Genomic DNA, 26,864 nt, shown 5'->3' with positions numbered 1-26,864 from the left:
TTTTTACAGAATGAGTTGTTAGAAATTCTTTTGTACCCAAAGCCACAAGTTCAATTGCATCTCAGAGGCGTGCAGCCCGTCTCCAGTTCTTCAAGATCCCACTGAGACACCCTCAGCCTGCTTCGTGAAGGTCACTGGTAATTTCATTGGCAAAATTCAAAAGGGCTTTTTCTAGAAGGACTAAGCTTCTACAACAGTTCAACGTTTTCCTTTGAGGGGCGCGCCTGGGTGGCTCAGTCGGTGGAGCATCCGACTCTTGATTTCAGCTCAGCTCATGCTCTCATGGTTTGTGAGTTCAAGGCTGCGTGGAGCTTGCTTGGGATTCTCTCTCTGCTCACGCTCTCTCTCTCTCTGCTCACGCTCTCTCTCAAAATAAAAAAATGTTAAAAAAAAAAAAAAAAGTTTTCCTTTGAGCTTTAGGGACAAGCCATAGTCCTCTTAGTCGGTCTGAAACATCAAAATACCTGTATTATATTTGTAAAGCACAAATCCATTTTGGAAAACCATCACAATTCCATTTGTTGTAGTTCCACTGAGCTCCTAAGATCTAAACTCTGTTGGTTTTTTAATTTTTGTTATTGTTTTTTAAATATAATTTATTGTCAAGTTGGCTAACATACAGTATATACATCACGAGAATCTACCCCTAAACTCTGTTGGTTTTAAAAAACAAAACAACCTCGATGAGGAAATCCTGTTTGTCATCCTTAAAACTTTAAAAAGGTTCATTTTAATAACTGAGTGTATCCTGTGAAACGCCAGGTCCTGTATGTTAGTTGTACTTCCAGAACAGCATCCTTAATTGCAGCTTGTGGCTTGAAGTACAACCTAGGCTGCTTCACAAATGTTGTCGTTCGAGCCTCTGGAGACAGGGGCTGCACACCTCTGAGATGACAGCTGATAGAAAATCTTAAACGGGGGGCCGAGACTTGAGCATGAGGCTCAGGCTCACAGCACAGGTGGTGGGGTGGCGTTCTGGGTTTTGGGTCCAACTGAACACTCTCTGAGGTCAAGGATAGACTTTTCGTGTTATTTCTACGGCCTGACCTTTTTGCCTCAATTAATGAAAACCAAGCAGGAAAATTGTACATAGGATAAAAACCTAAAATCTGGGAAGAGGGTGTGAGGGGGCGCACGGGGTTCTGTGTGGAAGGTTAATTGGGTCACTTTTGAAAATTGAGTAATTTCCAGAGAGTGTAGAACATCCATTGAACCCCTTCCTGAAAATGACATATTTTTAAATATTTGTACTTGCTTAGAAATCTTTGCCTATGTGAGGAAAATAGGTTCTCAAAGAATATTTTTTTACAGGTATGAAAATTGTATGATGCCTTTAGTGGTGCCTATTTTTTTTTTTTATCACAGAGTTATATATTTGTAGAATCTGGAAAGTCATGGAAAAGTTATTTTTTTTTTAACGAAAATAATTTCTTATGCCTGCACCTAGAGAAAACTATTAACATTTTAATATTTTTCCTACACCTTTGTTGAAATTTCAGAATGGACTCAATGTTTTTTTCCTTCTGTTCCTAGGCACATGGCTACCCATTCGCCCCAGAAATCTCACCAGTGTGCTCACTGTGAGAAGACGTTCAACCGGAAAGACCACCTAAAAAACCACCTCCAAACGCATGACCCCAACAAAATGGCCTTTGGGTGTGAGGAGTGTGGGAAGAAGTACAACACCATGCTGGGCTACAAGAGGCACCTGGCCCTCCACGCGGCCAGCAGTGGCGACCTCACCTGCGGGGTCTGCGCCCTGGAGCTAGGGAGCACCGAGGTGCTGCTGGACCACCTCAAAGCCCACGCGGAAGAAAAGCCCCCCAGCGGCACCAAGGAGAAGAAGCACCAGTGCGACCACTGTGAGAGATGCTTCTACACCCGGAAGGACGTGCGGCGCCACCTGGTGGTCCACACAGGCTGCAAGGACTTCCTGTGCCAGTTTTGCGCCCAGAGATTTGGGCGCAAAGACCACCTCACGCGACATACCAAGAAGACACACTCGCAGGAGCTGATGAAAGAGAGTCTGCAGTCTGGAGACCTTCTGAGCACCTTCCACTCCATCTCTCCCCAGTTTCAGCTGAAGGCCGCCCCGCTGTCTCCCTTCCCTCTGGGGGCTCCCGCGCACGCGCAGAACGGGCTCGCCAGCGGCCTGCCCGCCGAGGTACACGGCCACGCCCACAACCCCTCGGATCCAGCCTCCCAGCCTGTACAGGCGCTGCCGGAGCCCCTGGCCCCCCTCCACCCCGTAACCTCTCCCAGCTCCCCTCCCACGCCCCTCCAGAATCACAAGTACAACACCAGTTCTACCTCATACTCCCCACTTGCAAGCCTGCCCCTCAAAGCAGATACTAAAGGATTTTGCAATATCAATTTGCTTGAGGACTTGCCTCTGCAAGAGCCTCAGTCACCTCACAAGCTCAACCCAGGTTTCGATCCGGCTAAGGGAAGCGCTGGTAAAGTGAGCCTGCCCAAGGAGCTACCTGCAGATGCTGTGAACCTAACGATACCTGCCTCTTTGGACATTTCCCCCCTGTTGGGCTTCTGGCAGCTGCCCCCTCCTGCTACCCAAAACGCCTTTGGGAATGGCACTCTCACCCTGGGGCCTGGGGAGTCTCTGCCGCACAGGTTAAGCTGTCTGGGGCAGCAGCAACAAGATCCCTCACTAGCCATGAGCACTATGAGCCTGGGCCAGCTCCCCCTCCCCCCCATCCCCCATGTTTTCCCAGCTGGCACCGGCTCTGCTATCCTGCCTCATTTCCATCATGCATTCAGATGACTGGTTTTTAAAGCGTCCTTTTCTGATTCTGGAAGATGTGTTTTAAGGAGCATGTAAGCATCAGTTATGCTACAAGGAGAGATTTGGAAAGCGGGACTGGAAATGCGGCTAATTCAGTGATGACTGGCTTGAGATAAGAGAGTTCTCGAACTGCATGTATCGTGCCAATTGTCCTGATGAGTGTTCATGCTTTGTACCAAATTTGATAAGCAAGTATTCTTTAATGGAACTGCAAATATTGTCAGAACCGACATCCAAACGAGGGCTGCTATATATAGGTGTTTGTCAAATTGAATTTAATCGTAAGCCATGATCATAATGTTAACTAATTTTATGTGGCACTGCCTAGTAAAGGGAACTATGGGAAGGTTTGGCTTTCTCCAAAATGGGAGAATTTTTAAAATACAAAATAACCTTTATATTGCATATTATAACTAGGCTGTGTATTTCTTTTCAGGGATTTTTCTACCTTCAGGGTTGGATGTAGTTTAGTTACTATTGCCATAGCCAACCTGTAGTTTTACAGAAACAATTTCTTGTGGAATAATAGACGTCTCCATTTTAAAAAAGCATTTTAAATGTAGTTTGAATATTTTCCACAAGATGCTACAATGTGAGTTATCACTTCATGTATCTTAAAAGACTAAACTGGTTGTCAGTTACATCTGACAGAAAAAAAAAAAAATCACTGTGTAACCAGGTTAAGTGGTAAAATAATCCAGGCGTCAGTCAAAAGAAAGCATTTTGCTGACTTTAATATTGATTATATTTTTAACAGGAATTTAAGAAAATATTACTGGAATTTTAAAAAATATATATATATATATTAAACAAGAATTTTCTTTGCTCTGTCTGGCTTAAAATACTACTCTGCTTAAGTATTATTTTTAATCACCAATAAATGCATTTAAATTCATCATTTAAGTCATTAGTTTTTTTCAAAAGGATAACATTTGCAATGTAACTATAATCTATGTCTTGAATTTGGTATCTAATGAGTTTAAGAATATAAAACCTAACTTTTTTTTTTTTTAAAGCTCCTTTGTCTTTTGTGTTTAGAGGCTTTCTATATGAAGATATATCTTACATATAATAAACTACAAATCCTGCAGACTTGACTTGACTGATTTTTTACAAACTACACGCGCGTAACCGTCCAGATTGGGATATAAAACATTTCCAGCTCCCTAGCTGGCTCCCTCATGCCCCCTCCTGGCCATTATTCCCCCCACAGAAACTACTATTGTGACTTCTATTCAGCATCTGTTAGAAACTACCTTTTTTGGAGTAAATTAGGATTTAAGGTGGAAGCTTCAATGCTTCAGTTAAGTTCCCACCACTGTGACTTTATTTCTAAAAATTACTGATAAAACATTTTGAATTCTGCCATAATACTATGTAATTTATTTCTGATGCGGATGTCAGCGTACTAGCTACTGAAGTGTAGTCTATCCTGGACGACCATGTTCCAGTTTTACAATGGTCCTTACCATTAATTTCTAGTACAGATTAGAAATTTGCCTATTCCTTGCTGGGATTTCTTCAGAAAGTATTAGGACCCCTTGAATCTGAAAAGCCTATTTCTGCTTTGCCTCTGATTAGGATGGGGTTGGGGGTGGGCTGAGAAAAGGAAGCCGTGAGAACCTTTGTCCATCAAAGAAGCCTGTTAGCCAATGTGAGAGACCCTGGCCCGTAGCCCTTAATGGTGATGCTGATGAACACAGAGGGCACCAAGTGACCCAGGGCTTGGCTGCAGTATGGGGAACCAACATGGTGGACCCTTAAAGTACAGTTTAAGCTGTGGGTAGGAAATGAGAAAGAGGGGTAAATTTGCTCTCTTCAGTAGGACTCCAGTGGGAGGCCTATCTCCATTCCTATATCCACTCTTACCTGAGAGAAGGCAATCTGCCAGAGCATGAGGAGAGTACTGGTTCACCTTAGCAAAATCTCCCAAGATCCACTTACAGAACCTTCCACAAATACTTTTACATGGCTTTGTAGTCTTCAGTCCAATCCAGAACACATACCTGATACACCTGAGCACAGAACATAGCATTTGGTCCCAAAATACAGATCAAAAGAGTTCAGGTTTTGTACTTGCTATACTACGAGTGGGAGTAGCTTGGGATTCTCCTATTTAAATTTAGACAGGAGGGGTGCCTGGGTGGCTCAATCAGCTAAGTGTCCGGCCTCGGCTCAGGTCATGATGTCACAGTTCGTGGTTTCAAGCCCCAAGTTGGGTTCTGTGCTGACAGCTCAGAGCCTGGTGCCTGCTTTGGATTCTGTGTCCTTCTCTCTGCCCTTCCCCTGCTCATGCTCTCTCTCAAAAATAAGCATTTAAAACATAAAAATAAATCTAGGAAAAATGGGCTAATTCCTAATTTAAATTCCCTGAGTTCAAGAAAAAAATAGGAGTGCCTGGGTGGTTTTGGGGGTTAAGCGTCCGACTTTGGTTTTGGCTCAGGTCATGATCTCACAGCTCGTGAGTCTGAGTCCTGCACAGGGCTCCATGCTGTCAGCGAGGAACCTGCTTGGGATTCTCTCTCTCCCCCTCTGCCCCTCCCCCACTCAAAATAAATAAAAGCTTTAATTAAAAATAATCCTTGGGGCACCTGGGTGGCTTGGTCAGTTCAGTGTCTGACTTCAGCTCAGGTCATGATCTCACGGTTCGTGTCAGCTGTGCTCACAGCTCAGAGCCTGGAGCCTGCTTCAGATTTTGTCTCTCTCTCTCTCTCTCTCTGTCTCTCCCCTACTTGCACTCTGTCTCGCTCTGTCTCCAAAAGATGAATAAAACATTAAAACAATTTTTTTAAATAAAAATTCTTACATGAAAAAGCAGGAGTACAAAAGACTTTACAAAAAGAGTGCATTCACCCAGAGGACGGCAAGGAGAAGGCAGACTTGAGACACCACCTCCCCACAGAGCCATAGAAACCGGAGGCAAACTGAGCAGGTGACTTCTGACCTGGCCATGAGAAACAGCCTGAGGCCTCTTAAGAGCATCCTTCCCACAGGACGGGAAGGTTCTTGTATCTTGTTCCTCCACTGCAGCGTTTCCCCCGAAATTGTGTGCACTGGTGTGGGACAATTCTTCGTGGTATACAGATGGAAACTTAGGATATTTACTAAAGTTTATCAGAAGAAAATATCAAAAATGGGATTTCACATTATATAGACTGAAGCTGGATAAAAAACCGATTCTCCTAGTAAGCAAATAATGCCAGTAAGTAGAACTCCAAAGACTGTTTCACCAAAAAGTTCTAACACCAAAGTAACATTTCTTTAAAAACCTATTAAATGTCCAAAAAAACCCACCAAAACTTCAACCACTTTCACGCAGGCTGATATGTTGTTTAACGGTATTGTTTTGAAAATTTTAAAGGGAGTAAAGAAGAAGAAAATCTGAATCTGGTTTTTACTTGTTCTACATGACGTCTCAAGAAGAATCGTGGGCTTATGGAACAGCTGTCTGCCTTCCCCCCCACCTTACGTGGCATTCCTGGGTACACAGCCACGCAGGCTGATAAGGGGAGACCGTCTGAAAACAAAAAAAGGCATTTACTTTAGAACTTCATTGTTTCCACATTGAGAATGTTAAATAATATAGGCCTCGTTACAATTTTAACAACAAAAATCACAATATCAAAAAAAAAAAAAAAAGTCTCCATAGCAGTCCGATTCGGTGTCAATCTCAGGGAAATGGCCTTTTTGGGGGGAAATGTGTGTGGAAGAAGGGACAGGGCTGTAGCCTTCCAGGTCAAAATGAGGGCTCATTCCCCTTTCCTGTGGTTTACCAGTCAGAAGCTGAATATCATTTTCAAACTATATATTTAACAAAAGAGTATGTTTCAAGAGCATATATTTTGTTAGTCCAAGGGAGGGTTTACCCAAATTTCTCTTTGGTTTGCCTGCCATGGATTCATTCTCTTAAAGGCTCGGTAACAGGATCTTCCACATTAAATGATTAGCGACACCTGGATTAGAGGTTAATTTTTCTTTTTTTTCCTTACCTGGCCTCTAGGAGTTAATCTTTTTTAGAAGATTTAGTAAATCCTTGTCTGAGTTTTGCTCCAGAAGCAGGGTCCACTGCTAATCCTTTGCAGACATAAACAGATTTGTTATTATGTAAAAGCAAACATTAGCAAGAAAAAAAAAAAAGGAATGATTATGAAATCCTCACATTGGATTCAGGAGTCTCTCCTTTTTTGTTTTGTTCTGTTTTGTTTTGTAGCTATAGACAAATAATCCGTCTCTATCTCGGGCCAAATAATAAGGGAAACAGGGACAGTCCCAGGCACCTTCTGTACCTCTGCCCCTGGCGCTTCCCTTTCTCGTGGTTGGGCCCTCTGGGACCAGCCCCTCAGGCGGGCCACCACTTCTACAATCTGACTCTCCCCACTGCTGTCCTGGCTTTCGAAATGTTCCCTGAGTGTATCGTGTCTTCACAGTTCTTTGCCTGCTCTCATTCCAGAAAGGGTTTGATAAGCCTTATGGAAGCATGAGATGCCTTTCCTCCCAGGGCTTATTTTCATAGCGATGGACTCATTCCACAAACAGGATTCTTTTCCTTTGTGCCCAGCAGCATTATTAGGTATCAGGGTGGAGGAGTTTGTAGATACAAGCCTGCCATACCATGGTCTGTTTTGTACTGCATGGTATGGGACAGGAGTCTCAGATAAATCTTTTTTTTGTTTTGTTTTGTAAAATGGAACAATCCCCTTCTGTCCTAGAGGCCTCCTTTCCACTCCGTGTTTTATGAAGGGGGAGTTACCAAACAACCCAAGGACATCGTGAATCAAACTAATCAAAAGACATGGGAGTAGAAAGAGTTTTCAGTGTTCCTTTTACTGAAAGTCCTACGAGTTTTAGGTCTTCCAAAGACGCGGCAACTGACCCTTTGATACTCGTTACATCCGCTACATAATTAAATTAGTAAGGAGGGGAGGCCAGTGCAGGGAAGATGCTTACCTTCATCAAATCCGCTGGATCCAAAAATAAAAGCAGAGCCCACCCCAACAAAGTCGTGCAATACGATTCAGTGAATACATGACACAATATAGGTCTAGCGCCCAGAACTGTATTGACGCAGTGATCTTAGTTGCTCTGTATGAAAGTCCTGGAGAAGCTTTGCTCAGCAGTACCTTCTCAGAAACTCAGTCCCTTTTACACCCAAACCCTCGAGCAAATAGCCACCGGTTGTGTATTTGCTAGCTAGGCTATAAACTCACTTTGCAACTGAACATCAGAATCTTCGTGTGAGTAAAAGACCTATATACCTTTTTCCACAACAATTTCCATACATAAGTATTACAGGTAATGACTACAATATTATCAATGCCTATCTCCTTAATGTTTTCATTTTTGACCCAGTTTTCCCAAAGCAGACAAAGGTCTGGTCGGCTCTACCCCTTTCGATGAAGTGGCTTGAGCCAGTTCCTTAGGCTTTCTGTGCTTCCCTCACCTGCAAACCAGGAACAGGACAATTACGTGTGCGCTGTATTACTGTGAGGTGTGAACGAGTTGATACATGACGTGCTCAGAAGACTGCTCGACGTCAGCCATCATCCATGAAGAAGGGAATTACTTAGCACAGCAAAAAAGTGGATACAACCTAGCTGCTCACTACCAGGAAAAGAGCTAAATAAGTAATCTGTGATACAGTGCTCGAAGACAAAACTCTTTTTGCCATAGGGAAATCTTCAAAATGTGTTAGTGAAAAAAAGTCAGGATGAGTAGAGGGGCTATGATCCCAAACTTTGATAAAAGGGAAAAAAAAAAGAAAGTGTAAGTAGAGGAAAATGGAAAACGGTATCGGTGTTAACAGTGGTCATGTCAGGATATGGAATTATGAGTGTCTTTTATTTTCTTCTTTTTCTCCATTTTCCAGTATTTTCTACACTAAGCATTAATTTCCTACGTGATACTTTTTAAAAAATGCTCCCTCAAAAGAATTTTCTGCAGACAAACAAAATAGCTCGAAATGAGAAATCCCAGGCCATCGTGATTGCCTAACTTAGGCAGCCACCAGTGACGGAGGAGGCAACATCAGCGTCTGCGTTTATCACATCCAGTCTGGGTGCCTCACTGAGCATTTATGACCCTCCTTGCTCCAGGGCCAGCCTTCGGTTCTAACTTGATTTTCTGCTCACACCCCAACTCGTTGCTATGCTTTGGGCCATTTGTTTCCAAAGTATGTCTTCTGCATTTTCCTTTTCTTATCTTTGTTTGTTCCATCTTCAATTTTTCTCCACTGGTCAAAATCTAGCTCACCCTGAAAGCTCATCCCGAATGCCTCCGCCCCCATGAAGCTTCCTCTCTCTCAGGCTGACACGTCCTCCATAAAGCCTCCTGAGCAAAGATGATTTTCTTGTATTCCCTTAGGACTTTCACTTCTAATTGTTAAATACTTGACATAATTTTTAACTGCCTCTTCTCTTAGACTTTGAAGAATCTATGGGCATAAGAAATAACCATGCATAATAATATGTTCAATGAATGAATCCTCTGAACATCCACGGCAGCTGCTGTGTCAACTTCACACATCACATGCTTTCTTGAATCAGAGATCTTCCCGCACATGCTTATCTTCTCATAAGATTGTGACTTTTGCACACGTATCTCCCCTGACTGAATTTAGAACAAAATGCTGTACCTGGAAGGTACTACATGTTTATTTTACTCAAGAGAGGTTAAGAATGAAAGCCAGAGTTTTAGAGAGTTAACCGCCAGCTAGATGAAAGACAATAATAGGATTTATGTGGAAGGCGAGTGACACCAAGTGGCCTAAACTACTGATTATCAATCTAGAAATAGCAAAGCCCAGCAACCACAATTTTTTAAAAGATCCTCCTATTCTCAAATACACTGAGACTGAGCTGAACAGAAACAACGGACAGTAAGATGCAAATCTGATTCATATCAGAGCCTCTTTATATTAGTGAAAGGCAATGTTTTTCTCTAAGCCTTAAACATTTTTAAGAATTCATCTCCCCTGAGATGAATATACTTCTTATATGTTCAGCATGCTTTCTCCCCAGAAAGACTCCAAATGAAATGTTAACTAATTTAAACGCATACCAACCGCAGACTTTATATTTAAAGGTAAGCAGGTGACACTACAGGAAAAGACAAGGAATTCAATTTTTTTTTAAATGCTTATTTTGAAAGAGAGTGCCTGTGCACATGGGGTAGGGGAGAAAGCGAGTGACAGCGAGAATCCCAAGCAGTGTCCAGGCCATCAGCACAGAGCCCAACACGGGGCTCGATCTCACAAGCTTCGAGATCACAACCTAAGCTGAAATGAGGAGTCAGAGGCTTAACCGACTAAGCCACCCAGGCACTCCAAGAAATTAAAATTTAAAAGCATCTTAAACCTGAAATAAAACAAAAACTACCTCTTTTTTTTTTTTTTTAACATTTATTTATCTTTGAGAAACAGAAAGAGAGCATGAGCAGGGAAGGGGCAGAGAGAGAAGGAGACACAGAATCCGAAGCAGGCTCCAGGCTCTAAGCAAGCGGTCAGCACAGAGCCTGATGCAGGGCTCGAACTCACAAACTGTGAGATCATAACCTGAGCCAAAGTCGGACGCTCAACCGACTGAGCCACCCAGGCACACCAAAACAAAAACTACCTCTTAAAGCTAATTAACATGACAATTCTAATTCACATGCCAATAATGTAAGTGGGAAATTACAGAATCAAGATATCTACTTTTCTCCCCATATATTTCATTCAAAAAAGTGTTTCTCAAATATCTCATATGTGCCTCTAAACAGTTCCAACAGGTAGAGATACAGCAGTAGAATTAAAAATAGACAAAGGAGACAGATCCTAGCCTTCTTGAAACTTAAATTCCTTTTTGGTGGTGGGAGAAAAATATATATAGACTATTAAATGGTAATAAATGCTATATTAAAAAACTACAAAGGGGGAGAGCACATGGGTGGCTCAGTAGGTTAAGCATCTGACTCTTGGTTTTGGCCTAGGTCACGATCTCATGGTTTGTGAGTTCGAGCCCCATGTCAGGCTCTGTGCTGGCAGCGCGGAACCTGCTTGGGATTCACGCTCTCTCTCTCTCTTCTCTCTCTGCCCCTCCCCTGCTACAGCATGCATGCTCTCTTTCAAAATAAATAAATAGACACTAAAAAAGTTTTTAAAAAGACTACACAGGGAATTATGGAGGGTTTAAGATTAAACACAGAGGTTTGGCGGGGGTGGGGGGGGGGTCACTCTGAAGACGACACTCAATAAAGACCTGAAGGGAGTGAGCAGTGCAGGTCAGTGGGGGACTGTTTTGGTCTTCAGCCAAAGGAGCAACAAGAGCCCCGGGTCAGGAGTGTGCAGGCCTGTTACCGCCTAGAACAACACAGGGGCGCCTGGGGGACTCCGTCAGTTAAGTGTCCGACTTCAGCTCAGCTCACGATCTCAGTTTGTGAGTTCGAGTCCCGCGTCGGGCCCTGTGCTGACAGCTCAGAGCCTGGAGCCTGCTTTGGATTCTGTGTCTCCCTCTCTCTCTGCCCTTCCCCCACTCATACTCTCTCTCAAAAATAAACATTAAAAAAATTTGTTTTTAAAGAACAACACAGAGGTGGTGGTGGTATAGAACCCAGTGTGAGCCATGTTAAAAAATGTCCTTTTACTTAGCAACATCACAGTGGTCATAAACCACCATAACTCATCAAGAGCAAACATAATACTATTTTGCTTAGACCTACTGGCTATTAATCTATTTTCTGATATATTAGAATGGTGTCTATAACATTCTGCCTAATGTCAAGTGCTGGGACATATCACATCCCAAGACACATCATGGGATGTGTCACATACTGTGACATGAGACTTCTGAGTTGTAGTTTAGGACTTTTTCACTTACGCCTTGCTGCTACTTTGAAGAAATTACTTAGCCCAAGCCAAAAAAACCTCTTCCTTTATTTTCAACACTGTTCCATCCTGACACACTGTCTTCTCGAACCATTCCCAATCGTTTTGCAAATTTACTAGACCAAGGAATGAAGGCCCTATCTCCACTGCTGTACTCAGACCGGACTTTGCACATTGTCAGAGTTCTCTAATCGTGATGAATTTAGAAATATTCCCTCCTGGCAAGTAAGGTTCAAGCTCAAACTTAAAAGAGGGCTTTTCACTGGAAGGGAGGCAATATAATCTTTGGAAAAAATAAGGAAAGAAACTATAATAGAAAGAATTTGTCTCTCCTGAAGGACACTAATCTATAATTTAGAAAAATAGCACGTTTTACCAAATAAACACATGTACAATTTGAATTTATTTTTCTCTAAGTGAAAACTAAAACCCCATTGTTAAGTTTTCACAGATCAGGAAAAAAATGAATGGATTGGGCTTACAGGCCTGTAGGGAATCTTTTTCAAATGTCCCATTCCATTTTTAGCCCATGATAAACAACTCATGAGGAATTTCAAAACTACAAAAGCTTTCTGGTGTGGCGACTTTATAAGCTTTGAGACTGGCAGTTCCTAGTCTGATTCTGAGAACTTCTTCAAAATATGACTTCTGATCAGAGGCAACAATATGGTCATGAGTGAATTCACATTGCCTTCATAGCATAATGTTGATCATAAGAAGAATGCCACATTTATTAAGGCAGCTCAGTGCAGAGGGGAAACACGTGTAGGTTTACCAGTCATGTGCCTTGAACAAATAACTTCTCCTCTCCGAGCCTCTTTCCCTTTCCACAGATTAAAACATTCGGGAGATTATTAGCAGGATAAAATGAAATGGTTCTAGCACATAGAAAGTGCTTTAATGGTGGTTATGCCTTTCTGCTACTTGGAAGAAATTGTTTAGTTCTAGCAAGGAAAAAATCCCTTTTTTTTCCTTTCCCAGCTTTATTGAGATATAATTGATTAGAACATTGTGAAGGTTTAAGGTGCACAACAGGATGGTTTGATACACATATATCTTGCAAAATAACTACCACAAAAAATGTTTACACATCCATCACCTCACATAGTTACTTTTGGTGGGTGTGTGTGGTGAGGATATTTAAGATCTACTCTCTTAGCAAGTTTCAAGTATATAACACAATATTTTTAACAAAAGTCCCCATGCCGTACATTAGATCCCCGGCACTTACAACTGGGAGTCTGTACCCTTTGACCATCATTTCCCCAACCCCACCTTCACCTAGGACAATCACCATTCTACTTCCTGTTCTTATGAGTTCAACTTCTTTTAGATTCCATATGTAAGTGTGATCACACGGTATTTATCTTTCTCTGTCTGAACTATCTCACTTAGGATAATGATCTTAATGTCTGTCCGTGTTGTCACAGAAGACAGAATTTCTTTCTTTTCTATGGCTACATAACATTCCATCATGTCTATATGCAACGTCTTTAACTCTTCATCCAGCAGCAGACACTTAGCTTGTTGCCATGTCTTGGCTCTTCCGTTTTCTTCTCTTATTTTCCACACCATACCTGACACACTGCTATATCCCATTCTTAACCTCTTTTCAATTTCACAAGACCAGAGAAGGATGGCTCTAGACCGTCCTGTTGTAATCGTATCTGACTCTGTATATCAACAGAGTTATCAAATCCCGATAAATTCGGAAACCCTCCTTCTTGGCAAATAAGTGTTAACCTCAAACAAAACCACGTATCTTTACACCCAAAAGCAACACTGTATGTCACAGCTTTCGCCAACCGCCAACAAATCCCAAAGCCAACAGTGGTTCCCCTCTGGTCCCTCGTCCGATAGCCGACTCGCTCGCTCCGACTCACCTGGCCTAGCTGGGACCACAGTCGGGGATCCCAGGGCCCTGTTCTGCAGCAACACTCTCACGGCACTGGTTACAGTTGGCTCTTTTTTTGGACTCATCTGAGCCCTAGCCTACAGGAAGAGCAAGAGAGACGGGGAACAAGTCTGTAACCTCAGGTAGCACTCAGGAGGTAAAGCTGTTGCCACTTAACCAGTAGCAGATGGGGGTCAGCTCCAGGACATGCTGCACCCACGGGGAGGGGACACAAGCACACCCTGTACCCTCGTTCGCCTGTCCTCCTGTTGGTTCTCAGAGTCACGTCTGGGTTTTGGCACTTGCACTCCATAATCAACCCCTGAGGGGAGTGGTGATATGTTAATCCTGTAAAATTCATTGTATGGAGACATAAGAAATCACTTAATGTCAATAAGGACAGTTATGGAACATTTTAGTTGTTCATTTTACTTGAGGATGATTTTGTTTTTAAATCCACGAACGGAGAAGAAAAACAGACGTTGGCAGGCAGCATATGTTTTAAACACAGAATTCCATCATCACCACACCACGCCCCTCCCTGCCGCGCAGCGGTAGCTGAACAGTTACATTAATACAGAATAAGGACCCGAAGGTCCTTCGGGGGCTTCCTACCTAGCTACCGGTCCCAACATCTCCATGGCAACTACTGCATAAAGATAACCTGCTACTCCAAGTGAGAGTTCTCACGTGGGCAAGGATAGCCTCGGGGCTACAGCAGGCAGCTCATCCCCATGCAGACAAAGACAGCTATTTCCAGAGGCCTGTACTGGTCTCTTTTGGTGAAGGCTATAACACATTTTTAAAGTTGATTATGTTTAAAATAGAAACACATTTCAGCTGTGCTGTTAACAGCCCTTCAGAAGTAAGACGACCCCTCCCGTCTTGCTCCACTCTGAATGGGCCTCACTATTAGCCCGGCCCCTGAGTGGCGAAGCTGGCAGAAGACAAACAAGGGCTGCTGTTCAGATACACTCTACGGGGAGTTTCCTCAGAAAGCAGCTAATTTTTCTTCTGCGCTCCCAATCACCACTTAGTTCTGGAAAACAAGGAGAGGAACAGGGCCAAGTCACTGGTTACACTCAGGACGGCCAGCTGGCCTTCTTCAGGAATAAAAAGCACTTCCGTTTGCTGCTTCCCTGGGCTCCCTTTGGCCCCACTAATGTGACGAACTTCGTGAACTGGTTAGAACATTTCGAAGAAATGTAATGCGTCCTTCCCTGCTTTAGAAGGTACAGGTAGAGTTTTACTTAGAAAACTTTTCCGGGGTGCCCGGGGGGCTCGGTCGGTTGAGGATCCATCCGACTCTTGGTCCCGGCTCAGGTCGTGATCTCACTGTTCGTGGGTTCAAGCCCCACGCTGGACTCTGTGCTGACAGCCTGCTTGGGATTCTCTTGCTCTCTCTCTCTCTGCCCCTCCCCCACTAGCGCTCACTGTCTCTCACACTCTCAAAAATAAATGAATAAACTTTTTAAAAAATTAAAAAAAAAAAAAAGAAATTTTAAGAAAGAAAACTTTTCCAGCTCAGTTGAATTCAAGCCCAAAGCATCATATACCCCCCAGATTGCGGTGCCTGTCCCACTGACAAGAGAGGATGGCCAGAGAGGAGGAGGAGGGTGGGGCAGCGTGGAAAGAGGAAAGGCAGAGGAGACGTCTGTGCAAGCCACTTTGCTTATGGTGTCTATAATCCTCGCAACAATGTGGCAAGGTACAGATTAAAGTGAGTCTCAAAGAATTTGTCTAAGTTTACCTACGGATAATAAAGAATTGAAAGTCAAACCCTAACTAGTGATTGCAGAATCTGGGTTCCTTCCACGCTGCACTGCTCCCATGCTATTGCAGGTATAAAGATTGAATCTCTACAACTATATTTATCATAACCACCCTGCCTGCTCCACCAACACATCTATCTCCTGCTTCCTGTGTTTCTTTATCTAGATGTATAGTATACTACCTTCTCAGGCTCCGAAGCTAAAATCCTTGTCAACCCCGATCCTCTTCTAGCCCATATCCAATCGGCGTCTCAGACCCCCCATTCTCAAATTCTTCCTCTGCATACAACCCGTTAGTCCTCTTTCTCTGGGCCCGCATTCTTTATCTGTTGCTGGGACTCCTAACCGTGGCCAATCCATCTGACCACTAGTGGCAAAGGTGATCCTTCTAAAACACCAATTGTGTCACTCCAGTCTGCACTATTCAACCCGTCGACACTGCCCACAGAATGACACAGGAGGCAGGTCACAACCAGACAGGAGAGCTAAGAAAGGCGATCTGCAGAGAGGGGAGCTAGCAGAAGCATGCCAGGAAGAAGGGACAAGTTGAGAAAGTGGAGAGGACGACTTCCTGGGTTCAGGGGGGGACTTTCCAGTTCCTGTGTGAGGTCCTCAGATTTGAGGGCATCTCGCCACTTCCTCTGTTCCTCCTCTCTGAACTGACTCGAGTGGAAGCCCTTCTGGATCTGATGCCCCCTCACCTGCCCCTTCCCCCTCGCACACAGACCCTCCTCAGGCCACAAACTGGATATTTTGTGTGTAATATCCTCTCCAACCCCCACTCCAGGCTGGTGAACCCATCTGATATTCAAGGAGAAATGCTGCTCTTCTTTGAAGGCTCCCATGGATCACACTGGCCTCTTCCTCCATAGCGCTCCTGCGCAGGTCAAATCCCACAGCTTCCGACTGCCTCGTTTCCAAGCCCTCCTCCACCTCTGTTGAATTACAAATGCTGATCAATCAGCACCTAGCACAGTGTCTGGGACAGAGTAGACACTCAGTAACTGTCCAGTGTATATGGAGACAGAGCTCAGAGTTCAGAGTCCGCGGGATATGCTACTGTGGGACAAGCTCCCACCCCCTATTACATACTGGATTTTGTGGAAATCTTTCTCAATGTTTCATACCCTCAAGTATTCAGACCAGTTTAATCTTTCCTTGGCATCGGAGTCATGTTATGAGACTAACAGTCTCCATAGTATATCGTAAGTTATATCCCTGGGGCCGCTGATGTGTGTGAAGCTGTTTGCCGGACCTCAGTTCTGTTTTCATAAGTCTGTTGTCTTCCGGATCAGCCCGTCCATTTACTTACCCGTACCTATTTGTAACAGCTTGTTTCCATTCATTTACTTTACCTTGCTGATTCTATGGCTTTAAAGAAAAGGCTGCAGACCCCTCCTCTATCAGAGAACAACACACACGACCTACAGAACAGGTCTTCCTTACGACAGCTTGCCCACCTGGCCAGCCCCGCTTCAGGTTCGCAGTGCTTTTCTGGATGGCTAAGGCTGATAGTTACTGTTGCATACATGCACAGGGTTTTACCGTAACACTACAGAAACACTACTTATATATTCAAGGCTTCATCCTGAGAAGCTTCAAACACTGTAGAAATATTTTTTTCTATAATATCCAAAGGTGCTGCTAACTAGAAAGCATGCCTCAAAAGAAGCCAACTTCCATGAGGACGAATGACAGTGAGTAGCGACCTTGATCCTTATACTTCTGGGGATGGGTAATTTAGGTTCCCTAGCAAACCCTACCTGCTCACCCCGAGCACACAAGGGCACAGAGCCAACACCTGGGGAGAGATAGTTACCTGCACCCTGGATGCCATTTTGGCTGCTGTCTGGGCTGGATCAAAGACTCGGCGAGAAGACTGATCCTTGCAGAAATTAATATGCCGACTGGCTGCGGTTTCATTAAACCTCCTCATACAGTATGGGCACTGAATATAATCTAAATGCAAAGATAACAACAAAAGGCAATCAATGTTTCAAAAACAACTCTGGAATGGGCTATATGAAATGAAATAAATGAGATATGACCTCTGCTCCAACATAAAAGAGCAAAAGTCTCAGACTATGGTTTGAGACAGCGTTATGCCCGAGGGAAAGGTGTGCAAGGGCGGAAATAAAGGACAGAGCATGGGGAGACATCTTTCTCCTCTATACATTTATTTCAATTAAATGTGTCTCTTTAAAATGTTTATGTGGTATTTTCTTTTTTTTTTTATTTAAAAAAAAATTTTTTTTTAACGTTTATTTATTTTTGAGACAGAGAGAGACAAAGCATGAACGGGGGAGGGTCAGAGAGAGGGAGGCACAGAATCTGAAACAGGCTCCAGGCTCTGAGCGGTCAGCACAGAGCCCGACGCGGGGCTCGAACTCATGGACCGCGAGATCATGACCTGAGCCGAAGTCGGACGCTTAACCGACTGAGCCACCCAGGCGCCCCATATGTGGTATTTTCTTAGACAATAGACTCATTATATTTAGGCACTTCTCAATTAAATGAGATATTCAGTGAATCCTTATGTAAAGGAAACAGTCCTGGGATCACAGACGGTTGGTATTGATGACGGTGAAGGACACAGAAGATGAAAAGCCCAAGCTGTGGTACTGGGTGGGACAGAAGGTCACCAGAGAGGTTATGGAAGGTGTTTCAAATTTGTGGGTTTGGGGGGGTGGGATTTGAAGTCAGTGTCGCTGGCAGAAAAACACATGACTTCTGCAGTGGTTGATTTTTTTTTTTTTTTTTTTTTTTACTTAACTCCTAAATAAGGAGGCAAATAATAAGTTCAGGAAGGAGGTAAAGGAAAAAGAAAAAGGTGGGGTTCAAAAAGGAGAAAGGGGAAAGCAGGAGGAGTGGTAGGAAAGCTTCAGGGTCAGAACCTCCCGGGCAGCTCTGTGGGCACCAGGACCCTCTGTGCTGCTGCCCACTGCTCTCTCTCCGTTTGGCCCTTGTTTGTAATGACTAACCAGTGAGCGAAATGGGATGTGCCAGAACCACGGCCTTTGTAGAATGAAGAGACGCTCACAGCAAAGCCATTTTGGAGCCCACCCCTCTGAAGTAAGCCGGAGTGTGAGATTTTGTTTTTGTTTTGTTTTAGGCACCGGTAAGGTATGACAAAGTGGATAGCAGCACTAGAAGAGAGTAACATTCCCCTCCCCTCCGCCAGGAAAGATCTGAGACAGCACCGACCTTATATAGTCACCCACATCCACATCTACACGGGTGCATGACTATTTGAAGCAGTGATGTCTTCAAGATTAAGAGTCTTTTTGAAGGCATCTTTTAAAACAATTTGGGAGAGTTTTGTTTGAACAAATCATTTCCTAGAATGAATACTAGTAAAATGTAATAATTGGCATATATAAGAAATTGGAATATAACAGATGAGCACTTAGCCTAACCTTTTATTTCACATCCTAGAAGGCAGTATGTAATCATCAATTCAATCTGTATTGAACACCTATTACGTGCCCGGCACTGGTTTATAGTTGGGGGCACAACGACTCTGCAGAAACAAAGTTTTCCCACAGTGGTGAAGGTTTTTCCCTTGAACAAAATAAAATAGGGCAGCATTGGGAAATGATGAAGGCCCTGCAGCCTGCCTGACTGGTTTTGAACCTGAGCTCTTCACCTGCTACATGCGCGAACATCGGCAAGTTACTCAATATCCCTTAAGCTTCGATTTCCCCAGTCCCTACACAGCACCTATTTCATCAGGCTGTTGTGAAAGTTAACTCAGATAAGTCACACTAGGGCTCAGTACAGTGGGCAGGTGGAACATCCTATTACTATAAGGAAACAGGCCCAGCAAGCTTACGTTTCCAACTACCAAACAGGAATGAAACTGCTTATAAAAGTAAAATTGAAAGTGCATTATTGTGCAGAATTCATGGTGGTGATGGAGAAAGCAAACCTAGAACTCTTCTCTTGCTTTGGTGGTTTCTTGAGTTTTACCAGCTGAGAGTCAAGGCTTTGATCAGAAATGCTGCTACCACAAACCCTACTCAGTTTGTGCAAAGACAGTGATCATGGCAGTGACTGGATGGCTTCTTCACTCCCACTTGTTCGTTCATTGATTCACTGCCACCCTTCTGTGTGGCTCTGTATGCCATCAGGGACACAACAAAGCTGAGGTGTATTTCCCTGCCAACAAAAATCTCAGAGAAAACTAGAAGGCTAGGCAAAGAAGTAGACAAGTGCCACTCATGATGTAAGCTTCTAAGGAAGCACTGGGTCCTCCAGGGGCCCAGAGGAGGGACAGGAAGCCAAGACTTAAAGGGGCAGAGGAAGGGGTGGCTTGGGTGGCTCAGCTGATTAAGCACCCAACTTCCACTCAGGTCATGATCTCACGGCTCCTGAGTTCGAGACCCACATTGGGCTCTGTGCTAACAGCTCAGAGCCTGGAGCCTGCTGCAGATTCTGTGTCTCTCTCTCCCTCTGCTGCTCCCCCACTTGTGCTCTGTCTCTCTCTCTCTCTCTCAAAAATAAACAAACATTAAAATAATAATAAAGGGGCAGACAAAGAAAACTTCAAATACTCTGAGAATGGAAAAAAAATGGTTTTGCAACAATAATCTGAACACAGCATGACTGGCTTACATGGTCCACCATCATCTCAATCTGAGTCCCCTCTTCCTCTATCAATAATGGTGTCGTGGGGCGCCTGGGTGGCTTAGTAGGTTAAGCGTCCGACTTTGGCTCAGGTCACGATCTCGCGGTTTGTGGGTTCGAGCCCCGCGCTGGGCTGACAGCTCAGAGCCTGGAGCCTGCTTCGGATTCTGTGTCTCCCTCTCTCTCTGCCCCTCCCCCGTTCATGCTCTGCCTCTCTCTGTCTCAAAAATAAATAAACATTTAAAAAAAATTTAAAAAAAATAATGGTGTCATAAAAGTCACTATGTGCTATTTATTTCCAAAGTAATGATCTTTAAAGTCTGACTACAGATGGGTTCTTAGGACGACTATGGGAAAGGTGGCCAGATCTCAAAAACGTTCAGCAAGCATCATTTTTAAAATGTAAGCATTGTGTTGAGTGTCCATGTCTATGAAGCCTGTGAAATGGGCACTAAATGTCCCAGGCCTCACTGAAAATCTCAACGGCAAATATTCTCTATCATTGTTCCTATAAAGTATCACAGCATCCTGGAAAGTTGAATGATTAGCACATTGACTTAAGTTGGGAAGAATTACAATAAATATACGCATGTCACAAAAACTGAGTCATGAAATCAGGAATCATGCTGAGAAAACAAGGAAATGATCTGCAAACTCATGCATACTAGGCCACATTATATATAACCCCAGTTATAACTGTATATGTTTTCTAGTATTTAAGACTGAGAATATATGGACTAATATAAAATCCTCACATAGTCTAATGGAATAGTAATGAAAAATGTGCTATTTTAGATAATCGTTTTGTTTGGTGCATAAAATTATACTAAGGGCACAGGGAAGAATTTAATTATAAAGCTATGTTTTAGCATAAGAACATGAGGGCAGAAAAATAAATTGTACATGGGATGAGACCTTACAAAGAGAATTATTTATTTTAAGGAAACAATAATCCCCACATTTTAAATCCAATGTGGAAATTAGAGAAATCCACACAGCAGGACAGCTGACATAGTTTCGTTTATTTGACTAAAGAACTATAAAGTAGCCATCAACCCTGTAGCTTCTGCTATTAACAGGAAACACTGCTCATAAAAGATTTTTTTTGTTATATAAGGCTTGTTGCCAAAGTATTATCAAAATCACAGCCATAGATCTTTCTACTTTCACATTATTTTAAGCTATATTTTCATTAGCACCCAGCAAAAGTGAAGCAATTATTAAGATTATTTCCTGGCACACCAGCACGCCCACAACAGTTGTGGCCAGGCCTCTTAGCCAGCTGCGCTGGGAGCTAATCCCACCCACCAGCACGCCCACAGCAGCTGCAGCCAAGCTGCTCGGCCAGCTATGCCAAGGGCCAGCCCCGCCCAGCAGTGCACTCACAGCAGTTACGGCCCAGTCACAACGAGAGGGCACAAGCAGCCCACAGAGAGCACACTCCTGGAGCTCCTGGTTCTGGTGACCAGGGCGGATTGCACTACTGGGTCCTATAGGCCTTCTACACAAGACATCTACCTTCCTTCAAGACCAGGAAACATAAATGACCTACCAAATACATAGAAACAAACACAGAGAATAAGAAAAAAAAAGACAGAGAATATATGCCAAACAATAAAAAATAAAAAAACAGACAAAATCTCAAAAACACACACAAGTAAACAAAATGGAGATGAGCAATCTCCCTGATAAAAAGTTCAAAGTGATGTTAACAAGGATGCTCACTGGACTTGAGAGAAGAGTGGATGAAGTCAATGATAACTTCAACAAAGACAAAGAAAATGTAAGAACCAATCAGAGAATAGAATAACAAAATGAAAAATGCACTAGAGGGAATCAACATAGATTAGAGGATGCAGAAGAATGGATCAACAATCTGGAAGACATGGTAGTGGAAATCACCCAAATTGAACAGCAAAAATAAAAAATAATTTTTAAAAATGAGGATAGGTTGGGGCACCTGGGTGGTTCAGTCAGTTAAGCATCTGACTCTTGATTTTGGCTCAGGTTATGATCTCACAGTCATGAGATCGAGCCCCATGTCAGGCCCCATGCTGGTTGTGAAGCCTATAAGATATTCTCTCTCTCCCTTTCTCTCTGCCTCTCTCTCTTTCTTTCTTTCTCTCTCTCTCTCAAAAGAAAAAAAAATGAGGATAGGTTAAGGAACTTCTGGGACAACATCAAGCATTTTAACATTCGTATCATGGGGGGCCCAGAAGGAGGAAAGCAAGAAAAAAGGGCAGAAAATTTACTGAAGAAATAAATAATTTTGAATAATTTCTTCAATAATATTGAAGAAACTTCCCTAACCTTGGGATGAAAACTGACATCCAGGTCCAGGAATCACACAGAGTCCCAAATAAGATGAACCCAAAGAAGTCTACCAAGATGAGTAATAATTAAAATGTCAACAATCACAGATAAAGGAATATTCTTAACAGCAGCAACAGGAAAGCAACTAGTTACATACAAGGGAATCCTCCACATAAGGCTATCTCCTGATTTTTTAGTTTCTGCTAAAACTAAAGTCATTTAGTCATTAAAGTTATTCTGCAGAAACTTTGAAAGCTAAAAAGGGGTGGCATGATCTATATTCAAAGGGCTGAAAGGAAAAAAAACCTATAACCAAGAATACTCTACCTGGCAAGGTTATCATTCAGAATTAAAGGGCGGATAAAGAGTTTCCCAAACAAAAGTTAGAGTTCATCACCACTAAATTGGCCTTACAAGAAATGTTAAAAGGGCTTAAGTGTAAAATAAAAGGCCATAAGTAAGAAAGTAAGAAAATTATGAAAAAAACAGTTTCACCGGTAAAAGCAAACATATAGTAAAGGTCAATCACTTATAAAGCTAGTATGAAAGTTAAAACACAAAAGTAGTTAAATCAGTTACATCTACAACAACATGCTACTACTAAACAACCAATGGATCAACAAAGAAATCAAAAAGGAAATCAAAACACACCCTGAAACAAATGAATTTGAAAACACAATGTTGGGGCGCCTGGGTGGCGCAGTCGGTTAAGCGTCCGACTTCAGCCAGGTCACGATCTCGCGGTCTGTGAGTTCGAGCCCCGCGTCAGGCTCTGGGCTGATGGCTCGGAGCCTGGAGCCTGTTTCTGATTCTGTGTCTCCCTCTCTCTCTGCCCCTCCCCCGTTCATGCTCTGTCTCTCTCTGTCCCAAAAAAATAAAATAAAAAACGTTGAAAAAAAAAATTAAAAAAAAAAATAAAAAAAAAAATAAAAAAAAATGAAAACACAATGTTTCAAAATCTTTGAGAGGCAGCAAAAGCAGCTCTAAGAAGGAAGTTTACAGCAATATAGCTTACCTCAAGAAGAAAAATATCAAATAAGCTATCTAACCTTACACCTAAAGGAACTACAGAAAGAACAAACAAAGCCCAAGTTAACAGAAGGAAATAATAAAAGTCAGAGCAGAAATAAATGAAATTAGGACTAAAAAAGCAATAGAGAAGATCAATGAAAATAAAAGATGATTCTTTGAAGAGATAAACAAAATGAACAAACTTTTAGTCAGACTCATCAAGGAAAAAGGAGAACTCAAATAAAATTAGAAATGAAAGAGGAGAAGGTACAACCAACAATATAAAGATACAAAGAATTATAAGGAACTACTATTGAAAATTATATACCAACAAACTGGACAACTTAGAAGAAATGGATAAATTTCTAGAAGCATGAAATCTTCCAAGACTGAATCATGAAGATATAGAAAATCTGAACAGACCATTTACCAGTAATGAAATTGAATCAGCAGGGGCGCGTGGGTGGCTCTGTCAGTTGAACATCTGACTTCCACTTAGATCATGATCTCACAGTTTGTGAGTTCAAGCCCCGCATCGGGCTCTGTGCTGACAGCTAAGAGCCTGGAGCCTGCTTCAGATTCTGTGTCTCCCTCTCTCTCTGCCTTTCATCTACTTGCTTGCTCTCTGTCTCTCAAAAACAAACATTAAAAAAAAGTTAAAAAAAAAAAAAAAGAAATTGAATCAGCAATCCAAAAACCCTGAACAAAAGTCCAGGATCAAATGAATTTGCAGGTGAATTCTACCAAACATTTAAAGAAGAGTTAATATCTACCTTTCTCAAACCATTCCAAAATACTGAGGAGAAAGACATGCTTCCAAATTCCTTCTATGAGGCCAGCAACCTGATACCAGAACCAAAGCTACTACCAAAAAAAAAAAAAAAATTGTAAGCCAATATCTCTAATGAAATTTAAAGCAAAAATCCTCAACAAAATATTAGCAAACCAAATTCAAATTAATTCACATTAAAATAAGTAAGTCACAGAGAGGAAAAATACAGCATAGGGAATATAGTCAGTAACACCAATAATTTTGTATGATGACAGATGGTGACTACACTTACCATGGTGAACACTGAGTAATATACTGAATTGTTGAATCAATATGCTGCACACCTGAAACTAATATAATATTGTATGTTAACTACATCAATAAAAATAACTAAATAAAAATAAAAAATGTTTAAAAGATCATATACCACAATCAAGTGGGATTTATTCCCTGGGATGCAAGGATGGTTCAATATCTGCAAATTAATCAATGTGATACAACATGTTTAAAAAAATGAAGGAAAAAATCCTTCAAATAATCCTTTCAATAGAGGAAGAAAAAGCATTTGACAAAATTCAACATCCATTTATAATAAAAACTCTCAACAAAATGGGTACAGAGGGAACATACCTCAACATAATAAATGCCATATATGGCAAACAAAGAGCTAGCATCATACTCAATGGTGAAAGGTTAAGAGCTTTTCCCCTTAGATCAGGAACAAGACAAAGATGTCCACTCTCACAAGTTTTGTTCAACATACTACAAGAAGTCCTAGCCACAGAAAACAGACAAGAAAAAGAAATAAGAGACATGTAACTTGGTAAGGAAGAAATAAAACTGTCACTATTTGCAGATGACATACTATATACATAGAAAACCCTAAAGACTGTTAGAACTAGTAAATTAATTCAGTAAAGTTACAAGATACAAAATTCATATGCAGGAATCTGTTGCATTTCTATGCACTTTAAATGAAGTAACAGAAAGAGAAATTAAGAAAACAATCCCACTTACAACTTCATCAAAAAGAATAAAATAAATAGGAATATATTTAACCAAGAAGGTGAAAGACCTGTACTCTGATAACTATAAAATACTGATTAAAGAAACTGAAGACAACACAAATAAATGGAAAGATACACCATGCTCATGGAATGAAAAATTTAATATTGTTAAAATGTCTATAATATCCAAAGCAATCTACAGATTCAATACAATTCCTAACAAATTATCAGTAGCATTTTTCATAAATCTAGCATTTTCACAGATCTAGAATAACAAAATTTTTATGGAACCACCAAAGACCCTGAATAGCCAAAGAAATCTTGAGAAAGAAGAACAAAGCTAGAGATATCACAATCCCAGATTTCAAACTCTATTACAAAGCTCTAATAATCAAAACAGTATAGTCCTGTAACAAAAACAGACACAATGGAACAGAATAGAGAGAAGAAGGCAAGAATATACAGTAGGGAAAAGACAACCTCTTCAACAAATGGTGTTGGGAAAACTGGATGGATACACACAAAAGAATGAGAATAGGCCTTTTTTTTTTTTTTTACACCATATACAAAAATAAACTCAAAATGAATTAAAAACCTAAATGTAAGACCTGAAACCATAAAAGTTCTAAAAGAAAACACAGGCAATAAACTCTTGGACATAGGAGTTAGTAATATATTTTTGGATCTGTCTCCTTAGACAAGGGCAACAAAAACAAAAATAAACTGGGACTATATCAAACTAAAAAATTTTGCACAAAGAAAGAAACCATGAACAAGACAAAAAGACAACCTACTGATTGGGAGAAGATATCTGAAAATGATATATCTGATAAGGGGTTAGTATCTAAAATATATAAAGAACTCCCAGAACTCAACACCAAAAAAATCTGATTAAAAAATGAACACAAGACCCGAATAGTCATTTTTGCAAAGAAGACATACAGAAGGCTAACAGGCACATGAAAAGATGCTCAACATCACTAATCAGGGAAATGCAGATCAAAACCAAAATAAAATATTACTTTACACTTGTCAGAAGGGCTAGAATAAAAAAAGACAGGAAAAAACAAGTGTTGGTGAGGATGCAGAGAAAGGTAACCCCCAAGCACTATTGGTGGGAATAGAAACTGATGCAGCCACTGTGTAAAAGAACATGGAGATTCCTCAAAAAATTAAAAATATAAATACCAGGGGCGCCTGGATGGCTCAAGCTAACTCTTGAGTTCGGCTCAGGTCATGATTTTATGGTTGTGAAATCAAGCCCCGCCTTGGGCTCAGCACAGAGCATGGAGCCTACTTGGGATTCTCAGTCTCCACTCTCAAAAAAAATAAATGAACATATATATATATGGAGAGAAAGAGATAGAGAGGGAAGGAGGGAGGGAGGGGGAGAGGGAAAGAGTGAGAGAGGGAGAGCGAGGGAGGGAGGGAGAGGGAGAGAGAGAGACACCATATAATCCAGTAATTCCATTTCTGGATATTTACCCAAAGAAATGAAAACACTAATTTAACATGGATGGACCTAGAGGGTAATAAAACAGAGAAAGATAAATAGCGTATGATTTCACTTATACATGTAATCTAAAAAACAAATGAACAAACAAAAAACAGAAACAGACTTATAAATACAAAAAACAAAGTGGTGGTTGCCAGCAGGGGAGGGAGGTGCGGGGATGAGCAAAATAGGTAAAAGGGATTAAGAGGTAAAAACTTCCAGTTACAGTATAAGTAAATCACCCTTTCAATAAAGGATGAATCTTAAATAGTAATCCTAAACAAAGGATAAAGAAAAAAGGTCACCTCACCAAA

At 41.8% G+C, this 26,864-nt stretch overlaps 2 protein-coding genes across 19 annotated transcripts in view; one reads left to right on the top strand and one right to left on the bottom strand.

Moving 5' to 3' along the window:
- PLAGL1 (PLAG1 like zinc finger 1) overlaps positions 1-3,698 on the top strand; it is a 111,762-nt gene extending 108,064 nt beyond the window's left edge. For 12 of the 16 annotated variants that reach the window (XM_058735531.1, XM_058735534.1, XM_058735533.1 and 9 more), the window contains one exon: positions 1,534-3,698. In XM_058735531.1, coding sequence (XP_058591514.1) covers positions 1,534-2,779 — 1,246 coding nt within the window. In that variant the 3' untranslated portion in view covers positions 2,780-3,698. Of the gene's footprint in view, positions 1-9; positions 138-1,533 lie in introns of all 16 variants that reach the window. The other 4 variants (XM_058735537.1, XM_058735539.1, XM_058735536.1 and 1 more) reach the window with 2 other exon arrangements.
- A 2,411-nt stretch (positions 3,699-6,109) lies between these two features.
- Positions 6,110-26,864, bottom strand: part of ZC2HC1B (zinc finger C2HC-type containing 1B) — a 42,242-nt gene continuing 21,487 nt past the window's right edge. For 2 of the 3 annotated variants that reach the window (XM_058735540.1, XM_058735542.1), the window contains 4 exons: positions 17,146-17,285; positions 13,544-13,652; positions 6,790-6,874; positions 6,110-6,317 (listed from right to left, as the gene is read on the bottom strand). In XM_058735540.1, the coding sequence (XP_058591523.1) occupies positions 6,804-6,874; positions 13,544-13,652; positions 17,146-17,285 (320 nt within the window). In that variant the 3' untranslated portion in view covers positions 6,110-6,317; positions 6,790-6,803. The other variant, XM_058735543.1, reaches the window with a different exon arrangement.

Source organism: Neofelis nebulosa, chromosome 6, assembly GCF_028018385.1.
Source record: "Neofelis nebulosa isolate mNeoNeb1 chromosome 6, mNeoNeb1.pri, whole genome shotgun sequence".
NCBI classification, from domain to species: Eukaryota; Metazoa; Chordata; class Mammalia; order Carnivora; family Felidae; genus Neofelis; species Neofelis nebulosa.
This window is presented reverse-complemented; position numbering and strand designations above follow the sequence as displayed.